The 14,969-nt window shown below is 44.9% G+C and overlaps 1 protein-coding gene across 7 annotated transcripts in view; it reads left to right on the forward strand.

Moving 5' to 3' along the window:
• Positions 1-14,969, forward strand: part of LOC101148708 (thyroglobulin) — a 218,394-nt gene that overhangs the window by 33,267 nt on the left and 170,158 nt on the right. For 4 of the 7 annotated variants that reach the window (XM_063709519.1, XM_063709518.1, XM_063709522.1 and 1 more), the window contains one exon: positions 13,463-13,543. In XM_063709519.1, coding sequence (XP_063565589.1) covers positions 13,463-13,543 — 81 coding nt within the window. Of the gene's footprint in view, positions 1-11,475; positions 11,542-13,462; positions 13,544-14,969 lie in introns of all 7 variants that reach the window. The other 3 variants (XM_063709517.1, XM_063709516.1, XM_063709520.1) reach the window with 1 other exon arrangement.

Below are 14,969 nucleotides of genomic sequence, written 5' to 3' on the forward strand. Positions count from 1 at the left end.
GAAGGATGGAAAACTGGAGCCTGAAATGCAATCTGTCCCCCAAACTAATGCCCATCCAGGCATATTTTCCCCCTCTATGAGTTAAGAAATTCCAGGTTTACCAATTGTACTGCCCACCCTAGTGATGGGTGCAGGGGACCATGGGCTCCATTGCATGGACTCAACTAACAGAAGTAACCATTGGGCTTTCTCTTTCCTCTTCTTTCTCTTGGAAGCTCTTTTCTACAAACATATAAACATTATAGTGAGGCTGCATCTCTGCGATCATCTGCCCCAGCCTCTCGGTTTCCAGAGATGGGCAGTTAGTGCCTGAGGCCCCCCAGCCAGTGGCATCACCTTCACAGCCCTGCACTGCCTCTCCCAGCAGACCCCCATCAGGAAAAAGTGGATGCCCACTCTGTGCTGGGCTAGGGACTGGCCAACGATGTACCACTGATGTGATCAGGAAAGACAGGACCAGCACCACCAGCACCACCATCACTGGAAGCTGGTTAGAAATGCAGAGTCTCAGGCCACACCCCAGCCCTCAGGGTGGGTCCCAGAAATCTGTGTTCTAACAAGTGGTCCAGATAATGCTTATGTAGCACTGATGGCTTGAAAGTTTCCTTCCATCGCTGAGAGTCTGACTTATGATGAAGATGGGGCCAGCTGTTCCTTTCGTTCTTCCAGCTCCAGAGTGAGGTTGAGGGGAAGCCCTGCTCCTCGTTGTCTATTTATCTGCCAGAACCTGAACTGGGAAAGCACCTCCATGCTTCCACTCCACCTTCTGAGTTGAGAGCAGTGAAGGCATGTGCAGGTGCTGACCAGATAGGCTGAGCACCTGATGTGAGAGGGTCAGTGGGGTTCTTTCTGTGGGAACCCTTGGGTGCTTATGTTGCTGCAGGAAGTGGTCTCCCAAAGGCTGGCAGAGGCTCTCTCCTGCCTCCCAGGGAAGCTTCTGAGACTCACACCTTTATATCCTGCATTTCTCAGGGTTCCAATGGCAGAACATTCCATGTCACCTCCTCCAAGAGCCCTCCCTGACTACCCACAGGGCTTAGTGCTTCCTCGACTACAGAGCTTCATGGATGCTCTGCCCGTTCCTTTGTTAGGCAGTGCAGTCAGCAGCGTGCCGCAATTGCGCATTTGCCTGTCTGTGGAAAGTTTGTCTGTGATGTTAAATCCTAGCTTTGGACACCACTTGTGTGTCCTGGAGTAGGTGAATGAATGTTTACAGGCCTAATTGCCTGTCTATATAATGACAGTAATACCAGTACCCATCTCATGGGGTTGGGAGGATAAAAGGAGAGGATATAACAATAAAAAAAAAGGATAATAGGAATGACTTATGTAGCACACCCTCTGAGGCAGCCCTGCTCTGAGGCCTTGACCTATACTCACAAGTCCTCAACACAGTGCTTCAAGGGAGGCACTCTTATTATCATTGTCCTGGTTTGCCAGCTGAAGACACTCAGGCACATAGCAGTTAGGGGACTTCCCTAGGTCTTACAGCTTGTAAATAAGAGGGCTGGGATCTGAAACCCAGCATTCTGGCTCTCTCACTGCCTTTCTTAACCACTTCTCTATATGGGCCCTTGCAGATCAAGAACTAGCAGAGTTCCTGATCTGTGGTATTGATATTAGATGATGTTATCATTATTTTTTCAATTTGTCACTGTTTTCTGTCATATTTTAAAAACTGAATTGTGTTTCATTAATTTCTGGATTACCACCATTGAGCTATGCTTTATAATGATGGCATAGAAAAAGATATATATATATCTGTGAGTGTATGGTCACCAAATTCTGAAAATAAAATATCACAGAATTTGGTGGAATTCCATGAAGCACAAATAGTTTCTTTTGGGGTCAATAAAATCAAATCGCTTATTTATATGATGAGTAGTAAACATATGGTATTCATTACTCCAAGAGGTAGCACAGGGTGAATACAGGCATTTCAAGAAAGACATATGATATATTCATGGCAGTAAATCCAGAGTGAATTGCTCAACCCAGAGCATGTGCTTGGTATGTGCCCAAGAAACGAGGACTGTGCCCTTGTCTGGCCTCCTAGAGTAGTGGTTACCAAAAGACTTTCGAAATGTTTGTTTTTTTCAGTGCCCTATATGTGTGTGTGTATTGTGGGTGAGGGCAAGGCTTTAAGAAGTGTGCACTATGATAGGGATTTCAGGCAGCCTTGATACTCCAAACTGGAGGTTGCCCTATACAAAGGCTGAGTAGGAGGCTACCTCCAACTGAAGGCAACAGGGCACAGATATTTCCTCTTCAAAATAAGAGGTCAGCCTTTTAGTACGATTAACCCCTGGAGGTGAGAGGGAGGGAGTGTAATAATTTAAATTCTAACTACAGCCTGAAGAACTGATAGATACCCTTTTCTAACAACAGATATTGATGGAGGAAAAGAGGAGGATTCTGGGTATAGGAACAGTTGCAGGGGAGGGCATGGAATGATTTGAAAGAACATAGGGGGTGCTAGGGACAATAAAGACAAACTCCATCTCCACTAAACTTGATTGGGGACTGGCCTCTTCATCCCAGTTTAACAAGGGGATAGATGGTTGTGAAGACAGACTCTGGAATCAGGCCCTGGAATTTGAATTCCAGTGTGAATGTCTCCTCAATGTGTGGCCCTTCTAGGCTTTGGTATTCCCAATTACACAGTGAGGATAATGGTGGACTCTGACTCTCCAGGTAGTTGAGAGGATTAAAGAAGAATGTGTGTGGAGCAGCAGAGTGGTGATGAGCATGGCAGGCTCGCGGTGGACACTGGAGATATGGCACAAGGGCTGGGAGTGAAAATGCCTGGGATTGAGCCTGGCTTTTCCCCTAGCTCTATGACCTTATTCAAGACATTTGACCACCTTCAGCCTCAGGGCCTCCATCTGTGCAATGGGCGCATTCGTTCACAGATTACTGAGTGAAGTGCTGGCAGGCTTCCCAGGCTGTCAAAGAATGCCTTGTTCTCTGGTCCCTGGTTCCCTAACAGCACACCCAACAGAGGCACCCATGGGACTTCTGGGTGCAGACATTTGCTTTCATTGATCAATTCACTGGTACTATCAGGCTATGGTTCAACACATGACCTGGGTAATGGAGAATTGGCATTTGTTTTTAAAGCACAAATGAATTGATTGCCAGGTGTAGGAAATCACAACCCAAAAGAACACAAATTCAAGTAGTAAATATATTAATATCTGCACTGTATTATGCAAAGTACTTTCACGTGCAACTCAATCGATCCTTTGGGCACTCTGGTGAGGCAGTTGGTTATATCACAGTTTCACTCATGAGAGTGAAGTTTGGAGCTATGACATGACACACTTTAAGAAACAATCTTTGCCTTAGTGCCATGGCTGGGGCTCAAGCCTTCAGCTTAGGAGACCAGTGCTATCTTGTGGAAGCTCTCTACCCACTCCTCGCTGCCACCTTCTGCTTCCACCATCCACCACCTATGCTTCCACCACCACTTACTGGAAGTGGAAAGTGCTTTGGAGTTCTCCTTGTTATTGTGCCAGAAAAATTAAGGGGTCTCCGGTAACTGAGAGTGTCACTCCTCAGACATCACTTTGGGGCCAGCTATGCTCCAGATATTGGGTATTAATGCCTGCTAATGGGATATTCTACTTCAAGGATTTTACAGGGCTGTTGGGAGAAGGGAAAAGAAGATTCAGGAAAGCTGTAGGGTCAACTGTGAGTTGCAGAGGGGAGCTGGGAGATGTGCAAACACCTTTGGAGGAGGTGAGTTGGTGGGGAGCCCTTCCCCAGGCTGGAGCAGCCCCTGTGTTTCCTCCTCCCTCCCTCATATCCTGAGCAGCTGCTGGGTAGATGTGAGGGTGAGGTGACCTGGCCAGGTCCAGATGCAAAGATGGGGACAGTGGCTTCTGTTCTTAAGGAGCTCACAGGCTAGATGGGGTGAGAGATACAGAGATTATTAAATACAGCAGGCCTCCTGTTTGCCCACCTTAGTGGACTGACAGGGATTGTAGGAACACAGAATGTCCCCTTAGCATATCCTTTCCTGTTTGGTAAAAGCTTCATTCAGGTCACTTGCCACACAGAAGTTAGGACTGACTTCTAATACCAGCCCCCAACAAACAAACAATTATACCCCAAACAACTAATCCCACAAAACACCTGGAGGCTATTTTTATCTAATTTGGAGACACAGCACCTTTTGCTGTGAGGTTTCTCTTTCCTGCCATCAGCAATGAGTGATGGCTGAGAATATGAGATTTTGCTTCACCTTGGTAACTGGGTTGACATGTGTTCTCCAGAGAGAAATCCACTCAGGATCTGGATCTCCCAAATTTCCAATGAGCATTTCTGAGTGCGTTCAACTATTTGCTGCTGGCTGGGTCAACCCTCTTATTTGTCAGAAAAACATCTTAGAAAGCTCTGGGGCTGCATATGGCTAGTTTTTGACAAATCTTGAAGTGCAAATGAATGGAAAAAAGGCAGATTAAATGTCCCCTAATGCCACACAGATGTAAAATTTGATAGAAAAAAAAAAAGCCTTGGCAGAAATACTACTGGGTTCATCCTGAATCCAAAAGGCTTGATGTTGAGTGATTGTGAGGCTTTGCCTGATGCCTGGTGTTCACTTTATAGGGGTCTGTTTTATGTCAGTGATTGTCATTATCTTGGGGTGCCAGGACCTCAGTGGAGAAAGTTACAATACACCTGTGGTACTCATTGCAACCAGATGCATCTAGATGAGATGGCTGATGAATGCCTAGGAATAGGATGAGTCGTTTAAAAAGGGCCCTACAGTTATTAGTTACTGCTGTCACAGGTTGTGCATTGCCATGTGCTTAGTGCTATGTTTGTGTCTTAGTTTATATATAGTTTGGATTCCCCCAGAATCAACCATGAGACAAAGATTCAGGAGTGTCATTTAAATAGGAAGGACAAGGAATATGAACAGAGTCTCAGGGGAAGTAACACAGAGAAGACACAACAGCCAATAAAGGGTGGACTCTGAGGCCAGTTGTACTTAATTCCCTGGATCAGTGCAAAACATACTTCAGAATGACTCCGCCAGCTGGGCCAAGGAACAGGGTGTGTACCCAGTGGTACTGCAGAGGACATGGCTGACAATTGCAGGGAGGACAGCAGCTCCCAACCCTTCCATCCTGCCACTGTGCCAAGGGCAGCTGTGGCTTTCTGCAGCTCCCTCAGAGCCCTGGGCATAGAACAGCAGTTCATGTTGCATACGTCATTTCCACTCATCATCTAAGACCTGGAGAGAAATGGCATTTTCTCCATTTACTGAGGGGGAGAGTAAGGCATAGGGACTCAAGGGAACTTCCTCAAGGTTATTCAGCTCACCAGTAGCACAGCTCGGGTTTCCTTTATTCCATGATCATATGATCATTATTCAGATCTGCTTCACGCTGGGAAGTGGCATGTAGAGATCCTGATATCTGCCTCCTGTTAAGGAAGCTCACTGTCTAGCAGAGGGGCAAGGGAAACACATGGCCTCCTGAGGCAAGTGCCACTGTATTGGTACAGCTGAGCAGGCCTTGGTTCCCCTGAGGCTAGGCACCATCTGCTGGGAAGGACCCTGGGAGACTCCATCCTTATATCAATGCCTCCAGGACCTACAGCAGCCATTCTGAACCTACCTAACCAACACTGGAGGCCCAGGATTGTGAGCTGATTCTTCATAATGGTCATCTTTGGTGGCTGGAGGTCTTTCCCCCCACAAGTCACTAGTGGATTGTAATGAAAGCAAGTCTCCAAATTCTGCCACACATCCAAGCAGTTATTAGCAAACAGGCCCAGAAACTGTCGCGACCTGTCACCTGTTCAGTGGCCCCAGTGAAGGCCCATCTTGCTATCCTTGGCACCTTGTTGGAAAGGTTTATTTAAGACAGAACCAATACTATTCTCACAGCTGAACTTAACGCACCTTCTTGTCAAAATCAGATGAACAAGAATCCTTCAGATCCGTGACTGATCACAGACCCGTTTTGAATCAAGCCACGGCTCTAGGGCTACTGGGCTCAGGAATCTGTCACAATCTCTTCCTGCCAGCATAGGAGTGACACTGTGATACATTTAGCCAAGCCATATGTTTTGAATGCTATGAATCTGAGCAATAAATATGTACCTATTTCCAGTGTTCAGTATGCTAATTAACAAAGCCCGGTGGTGGTGGTGTTAACTGGGATAAAGAGTTGATGTATCTGTGACTCCTTCCTGGAGGGCGGGGCTCCTGGACAGCAGCTTTTCCATGCCATGTGACCACTCCTAGAGTGTGCTTTTCCATTTAGGATCCTGTCCAGTTTAATCTGAGGGTGTGGATTAAAATTGACTGCCGCAGATGCAGCGCATGATCTCTTCAGAAGTTTCCTGAATAAAGACCACGCCACACCCAGCAATGCTGGAGAATAGGCTCTGTGCCCAGACCCTCAAGTTCTCAGTGTGTTTGTGCTCCTTCAGCCTTGATCACAGGGGCAGTGATCCTGATTCAGGGGCTGGAGGCCTGTGTGTGTAGAAGGGATATTCTTAACTCAGTTATTGGGGAAGAAATGAAAGTATTTTCTAGGCAATCAAAACTGTGATCATTTATCAGGGAAGAGGTGGAATGATGCTTGCTTGCGTTCTGTGTACCTCCTTATTCTATTAGGGAAATTTTGGGGAATGGAGTAAAGGGTCAGAAGTCTGTTTAGAAAAACTAATTTGGGGCTAACCTTCTGATGCGTGGGAAGGCAATGTTCTGTGTTTATTTGGTGGGCTCTGAGTATCATTCATTGTTTTGTTCTCCCTCCTTCATTTATCCTTGCATTTATTTATATACTGAACACCAGTTCTGTGCCAAGAATTGTGCTGGGGGAGTGGGTGATATAAAGAGGGGACTTACAGTGTATCCAGGAATCTGGACAGTAACTACCAGGCATGAGGGGAGAGAAAGAGAAGATCTCTGAATACTGCAAACTCAGAGGACGGGGGTGTGTGACCAGCTGGAGAGCTCAGGGAAGCCTTTCGGGAGGCAGTGATGCAGAACCTGATTCTGAAAGAATGAGTAGAGGTCAATCAAGTGAAAGAGAACAGGGTTCTAGGCAGAGAGAAAAAGGCATGCAACGATGCAGAGGCCTGACAGCAAGCATTCGGTGTGACTCGGGAGGTGGGCACTTTGGAGACAGATTAGGGCATGAGGCTGCTCAGCTGTCATGAGCCAGATTGCAAGGAACTGAATTCTGACATCCTTGTAGCTCCTGCAGGACCAAAGGTAGGTTTGTCTTTCAGGATGAGTACCTGGGGGCTGTGTGGCTGAGGGATGGGAGGGGGCCAAGGTCAAAGCCTGGGTGGGGATTAGCTAAACCTAATGGAGTTAGGAGATGTGGTAAGGCTTGAGCTGAGAGGAAGGGTTCGGAGGAGAGGAAGGATTAAAGAACAGTTTAGGGACTAGTCTGAATGGATGTGGAGACTGATGGAGAAGGAGTCAAGGACGACCCAAGAGGAAGATGGTCCTATTAACTGATTTAGAAAGCAGGAGGAAGTGAGTTTGGGTGTACGGATGGGAATGAGAGATGAGGAAGATAAGAGAAAGAAGGGCAACATTCTTTCTTTTACCCAGTATTCTCTATGTATTCCTATGGAGACTTGGCAATCATATTAACAATGAAGACCACCAAGGGGTTATAACTTTCCTTGTGGTGATTGACAAAGGTGCTTTCCAGGACACAATAATCTCTGTAGGTGCTGGTCAGGTGACTTTCTGGACCTACAGAGGTGCTCTACATACATGTGCTGAATTTAGTTGAATTCCATTGGATTAAATTGTGTTGAAACAGGCAAAAACCAAGGATGAACTTAAGACAGCATATTTCCCAGGCTGGCAGACCCAGGGCTCTGTTGCCTTGAGATGGACAGAGTGTATAAGGTGTCAGCTTCCTATCACAGTTCAGTACATTCTGGGCCAAAAATACAGTCCCAAACTGATGTGCACCTGCGGGAAGCACCCATTTGTCTTTGAGTGGTGAAAAGCATCTATAATTTTTGACATTATGTAAAACAGGACACACACACCGACAGAAATAAGAGTCTCAGAGAGAGTGAAATACTCACCACCAATTCACCGCAAGTCAGACACTGAGACTGCTGAGAGGTAAAGACCTTCCTCTTGACATTTCCTAAGGATTACGGCTGTTAGGAAGGGGCAGGCATGGCGATGTGACCGAATTTGTATTTGTACTGAGGGACCGTAACCCAAATTCCCCAATGATTTCATGGTAAACTACACACACACACACACACACACGTATGTATATATTATTTTTCCATACGTTACTGGGGTAAGGTGGTGTTTGGTTACATGAGTAAGTTCTTTAGTGGTGATTTGTGAGATTTTGGTGCACCCATCATCTGAACAGTATCCACTGCACCCTATTTGTAGTCATTTATCCCTTGTCCCCATCTCACCCTTCCCCCCAAGTCCCCAAAGTCCATTGTATTATTTTTATGCCTTTGCGTCCTCATAGCTTAGCCCCCACGTATCAGTGAGAACATTTGATGTTTGGTTTTTCATCCCTGAGTTACTTCACTTAGAATAATAGTCTCCAGTCTCATCCAGGTCGCTGCAAATATATTTCATGGTAAACTGCTTCTTAATGTGGTCATTGGCTTCAGCCTTAGACTTGAGAGCAATACAATACTCTAGAGATAAATGTTGTTTCTTTAAGTTTTACAGGTTAAATAAGAATTATAATGCATGACCAAAAGTATTTTAAAAACCTTATTCACTTTACATCTGTATTACCTACATGAGTATATAGGTTATATCTATAGCTCTCTCTATATGTATCTACATATGGCATATCTATCTATCTATCTATCTATCTTTAAAGAATCAGTATATCAATAGATTTGGGTATACAAAGATTTAAGGCTGGGCACGGTGGCTCACACCTGTAATCCCAGCACTTTGGGAGGCCAAGGCAGGTGGATCACGAGGTCAGGAGTTCAAGACCATCCTGGCAAACATGGTGAAACCCTGTCTCTACTAAAAATACAAAAATTAGCCAGGCGTGGTGGTGGGCGCCTGTAATCCCAGCTACTTGGGAGGTTGAGGCAGGAGAATTGCTTGAACCTGGGAGGCAGAAATTGCAGTGAGCCGAGATCGTGCTACTGCACTCCAGCCTGGGCAACAGAGCAAGACTTTGTCTCAAAAAAAAAAAAAAGATTAAAAAAAAATTATCTGATTTCCCTTGTGACAAAGTCTAAAACCCCATAGCCTGAGCTTTGAAATAAGCAAATGATGATATCATGAGGAGAGAGTGAAAACGGAACACAAACTGAGCAGGTGCGCAACCACTGGTTCTGTGTTGTTGCAGTAGGAGTATATGGTGAGGTCTCCTCTGCAGTGTGGAGGACAAGGAGGACAAATCCAGTAATTGCAGAGATCCAAGTCTACATCTCTCAGATGCCATAGGTGTTCACTTGAGCAAATTGTTATAAATAACTTTTACCTTCTAAAGAAGGCTATGACAGAATTTTGAGTAGATCGTTTAGAGAAACATCTCAATATTGCACAGTCTGAGAAGTTCTAGCACCATTGTTTATTCCCATTTCAGAAGTAAAATCAAATGAAAGTGCAACTCAGTCTTTTTGTCTCACCTTTGTGTCCTAGAACATGGTAGCCCTGGGGAGACTTGTCACTTTGAGAGCCATTTTCCAGAGAGTTCAGTTCACACCTCTTTAAACACAAACACCTTTAACATTTTTGCCATGTCAGATGGACAGAATTCTGAAGTATAGCCATGCACCTCAAAAAGACATTTTGACCAATGAAGGACCACGTATGTAATGGTGGTCCCATAAGATTAAATGGAGAATAAGATTATAAGATTAATGCATAAGATTACAATGGATAATAATAGAAACCTGATACATAGCACTTGATACTGACATTTCAGATCAAGTAGGGGAAATGATTAAGATTCATTAATGATGCTGGGACTTTTTTTTGTATGAAAAATATATGTAAATAAAAGTATATAGAGCATCTAGGCTTACGTAAGTACATTCTATGATCACACAACAACAAAATTGCATTTCTCAGAACATATTCTGGTTGGTAAGAGATGCACGGCTGTATATTATCCTCTCCTTAGTGTGGTGGTTAGGAAGGAGTATGGGACTTGAAGCCAAATAGATGGGGTTTAAATTCTTGCATTAACCTTTCTTGACTTTGATTCCTTTATCTGGAAATCAGGGACCTTACTTTATAGCATGCCTGTGAGTTTTAAATTAGGTAATATAAGGAGGTTTTTGTGCAAGCTTGTCCAGTCCACCTTTTGTTGTTGTTGTTCTGTTTTGTCTTGTTTTAGGTTTTTAGTATTCTGAAACCATGGTTTTTAGTTTCTGTCTTTAGTGATAAGCAGAAAAGAGTGATGAGGAAGGGGTTTTACTGGCCCAACCAGAAACAGAAACTAGGAACCCATGACTGTATTCTCTCCCTTAGACACCACTGCTAGTGTTGGATAAATGGTAATAACTGTTTATCAATAACTAGCTCTTCATTAGGACAAATACCTAATGCATGCAGGGCTTAAAACCTGGATGACAGGTTGGTAGGCACAGCACACTGCCATGGCACATGTATACCTATGTAACAAACCAGCACAAAGTTTTGCATGTGTATCCTGGAACTTAAAGTAAAATAAAATAAAAATTTAAATAAAGGTATAAAAAGACTAGCTCCTAATAATAATTAAAAACAAAATTTGATCATATCTCGATGTCCCAGGCTGTCAGCCAGCCCTCTCCTGTAGCATGAGGCTTATTTGCCTCCAGACTCTGCTATCTGGACTATTTCCCTCACCTTCCATGTCACAGGGAATTTGAAAGGAACTGAAGACTGAGCAGGGGCAAAAGAGGCAGCATTGACCATCAGGAAATGGTGTGGCAAGTCTAGTCTCATCCAGAATGGGATCCAGGGGAGAGCAGTTTTCCAGAAAGGAAAATCGGATAATATTAGTAATCAGCTGAGTTGTGGCAGCTGCCAACAAGTGGCTGCCTATCAAATGTTGAAGACTGCAGAGGATAGTTTATATACAGTATTCCCATTCTCAAAATCGCTGTCCACATTTACCAATGAGGCAAGAGTCTCTGAGGAGTTAAGTGATGTGGGAAACTCACACAGCCCTTGAGTGTCCCAGGAGCTTTACTTTCTTCAAGCCAATCTCCAGTTCTTTGAGTGACTCTCCCGAGTCATAGGTTCACAACCCCTCACGGAAGTAGTCCCTTTGGTGCCCTGAGTATGACACCCATGTCTGACCAGCTCTGGTTTTGTACTAGGGAGCTGGAATAGAGCTGCAAGAAGCTTCTGGGTTACATCTTACGTGGGAAACAGAGTTTTCAGGCCTAGGAAGAGCCTGTGTCAAGGGAGATGGGGCTATTGCAGTAATGGTGGGTACCCAGTGACAGCACACTCAAGCTCATAAAAATAAACATCTTCCTTTGCAGGTCTGACACCCCTAGAAGGAACTCAAGACACCTTTACCAATTTTCAGCAGGTTTATCTCTGGAAAGGTGAGCTCCATGGTGGAAGAGGGGGTTAGCAGGACGCTGATTACATGAGATTGTCTGGCACCACCTCTCATTCACAGGGCACTCTATTTCTGTAGAGGAATAGGTAGAGAGTCACTTTCCAAGTGCATACTTTCTGTGGAATAGAAGGGCTCCAACTCATCAGATAAGATACCAAAGTCCAAAAGAAAAATGAATACTGTGGAAACCCAAGAAGGGATGGATAGAGGAAGCACTAGGTTCCCGTGAGATAAAGCTTGCTGACCACAAGACACCCTTGTTCCTAGGAGGGGAGTTCAGGGCCATTGCAAAGTACAGGAGGCATTTGTCCAAGTGGACTCAGCCCCGTGTGCCTTTCACCCTGAGGCCCAGGGACTGGGGACAGGACCCCAGGCAGGTAGTGCCCTGATCTCCTGCTCAGAGATAATGCTACTCTGGGTGTGTGGGACAGAGTGTGGGAAAAATGGAGAGTCTGACAACATGTATGCTTGGCACTTCCCTTCTGTTTCTTTGTCCTCCTTCATGTTTTCTGAATGTTGACCAAGTGCCTACTCAGACCCAGGGAAAATGAAAGGCGTTTAGGGGAGAGACGAGAGGCACAGCCCTGACTATTGAAGGGTTCTGGCCTCAGGAGGGAGCAGATAGAGCAGTGGCCCATCACAGGTCATGGCCGTATGTGCTGGGTGAGAGGCATGAGAAAAAGCCTCTGACCCCATATTACTTCCTTCCTGTTCCGCTAATCTGTCCTTGCTGATCTTCAGTGTCCCGAGAGAGGATTGGCGACTTGCTTCTACAAGATGATAAACTGAAAGAGCAGGAAGGCACAGACTTGGAATGATGGGATGGGAATCCTGTTCCTATTAATCCCCACTCAAGTGCCTGGGAGCCCATGGACCAGCCCCTCATGCCTAGATTCCCCATGGGTAACATGCAATACAGATGCTACTGGCCTCAGAATTGCCTGAGCAATAATACATCAATGCACAAAACAGTGCTGTGGATATCATACATGCTGAGTAATGTTGGTGGGGGTGGTGGTGATGAAGAGAAGAAGGAAGGCAGAAGAGGAGGAGGAGGAAGAGGAGAAAAGGAGGGGGAGGAGAAAATGAAAAGGAAGGTGTTTACCATCATTTTCATTTTAAAGAGATAAAATAAGATTATGTACTTCTTTTCTCATTTAATTATACCTATAATGTAGGCCTAAAGAGGGGGTGATATTTTATTCATTTTCCAGGCAAGGAAAATGAGACTTGGAGAGGATACGTGAAATGCCCATGGTATGCCTGGGAGGTCCTGGGGTTGAAACCAGACAGTGGTAGGAGATCCCAAGTCCAGTACTTCCTAGTTATCAGAAATTTCTGATAAAGTGTTAGCTGATGAAAAATGAGGGACTTACATTTCTCCAGGACATTTGCCGCACTATAGAGAAGTGCATTAAGGCCTGCCTGATACCTGCACTGCCACAGGCTCACTTGCTTTCATGGAAGACCTGTTCCTGACTTGAACATTTAGTTAAATTTTTAAAATTTCTAATTCATTTACTGGCCACTTGAGTGGTCTGGGATAAATTATTTTGCCTCTTTAAGTCTCAGTTTTCTCAAGAGTAAAATGGAAATCTTGTTCCCTACCTACACAGGGTGTTATAAACAGCAATATTTATGAGCATATTTTGTTAACTCAAAAGGGCTTTGCGTATGTTAATAATTTCAATATCACGGATAATGAGTGTTCTATCATTGAGAGGTTGGATGATGTTCCATATAAAAAAGAGTGCAGATCCATGTCAGGGCATCTGTTGCAGATCTTAACTAAGTCACCTGGCTTTAGGGCCTGATTTTTCTCACATTGCTACTACCATTTTGTTGACCAGTGGAGTACTACCCCTCCTCCCCAACATTGCAACAACTCTTTTTTTTCCTCCTAGATTCTGACATGGGGTCTCGGCCTGAGTCTGTGGGATGTAGAAAAGACACAGTGCCAAGGCCAGCATCTCCAACAGAAGCAGGTACTGACCCCTAAACCTTCTTACACACTTGGGTGTCTGAATGCAGAGACTAAATGGTGCACCAAGAGTTTAATCAATGAATGGACGTATTGACATCACTCTATTCTGTATCCATGGACTCTCCTTTAATCTTTTAACCCAATTATCCAGCTCGTAAGTATGGGAAGCTCCTCAGATGGGCAATTGTCACAGAAAGTAAGACAAAATCACTGCAAATTCATCAGTGTTACTGGAAATGAAGACAACCATAATAATAAAACCTGAAAAAAGAAACAAAGAGCAAGGTTCCCCTGACTGTGGCCAATGGGCTTCACTTATGTCAAACCTGAAGAGTATAAACAAAGTGTAAATATTCTGAAATTGTTTAATGAATGACATGTCTGTGAGAATCTTTTGCATGTCATGGCATACAGTGAAAGCTGTGATTCCAAACATGAATAGAAACAGTACGTATGTACTGTCTGGACTTCTCTACCTCCAGAGTCTGTGATTATTATTACTGAGGTGGAGCTAAAACTCAGAGAGAGAGGGAGATCAGCTGCTCAATATGGGCTCAGCAAGGACCAGGAGACAAGACATCTGCATGTGGTCTGCAGTGTGTGTGTGTGTGTGTATTTGCATGCATGGACGCACTGTAGGAATAGGAATAGGAGCAGAAGGAAAGAAGGAAGGAGAAGGGAATAAGAAGAGGGAGAGCCAGATCAGACTGCTGGCACAGGAAGGCAGCATGGTACAAGGGAAAAAAAATCACACTACAGAGCAGATACTAGAGCTCGAACCATGTTTCTGCCACTGACTACATGCCTTAGTGCACGGCCATGGGTAATTTGCTTCCCTGCTAAGATCCCTGGATTCATGTGTAAAAGAATCTTGTCTACCTCTTATCCCATTAGATAGCAACCACTTGGCACAGTGCCTGGTACTTAACACATGCCTGAAAAATGCCCAGCACCCTGCCCTCCCCTACTTGATCAGGCATTGTATTTGTGATCCTCAACCTCGGCAGTGCCTTTGAGGGGCAGCCACACAGCTTGTGATAACGTAAATGTGTGTGAGTTAGTGGCACTTGAGAAGGTTCTGTCAAATCCATCATCACACACTACTTTAGGGCTACTTTAGGGCAGCATCTGCAAAACTCTCACATGATTCACACAAGATGCTCCCCCTGCCCCCTGCTTTCTTCCCTCTCCCCTAGAAGGGGAGCTTGGCCCCTCCTGGAGACCTTGCGGGGAGTCAGGGTGAATAGACAAGGCTCAGCTCAGTTTTCCCTTTCTCAGTTGATTGCATTCCTGGGCTCAAGTAGATAAAGTGCCTGGAGAAAAAATCACATTGAGTCCAGGCCGAGTGGCATCTCCACGTGGGCTTGTTTACTCAGACGGTGCTTCTCAGGGTCCATGAGAATGGCCTGTCTGATTCAGAGGACAGT

Source organism: Gorilla gorilla, chromosome 7 (assembly GCF_029281585.2).
Source record: "Gorilla gorilla gorilla isolate KB3781 chromosome 7, NHGRI_mGorGor1-v2.1_pri, whole genome shotgun sequence".
NCBI classification, from domain to species: Eukaryota; Metazoa; Chordata; class Mammalia; order Primates; family Hominidae; genus Gorilla; species Gorilla gorilla.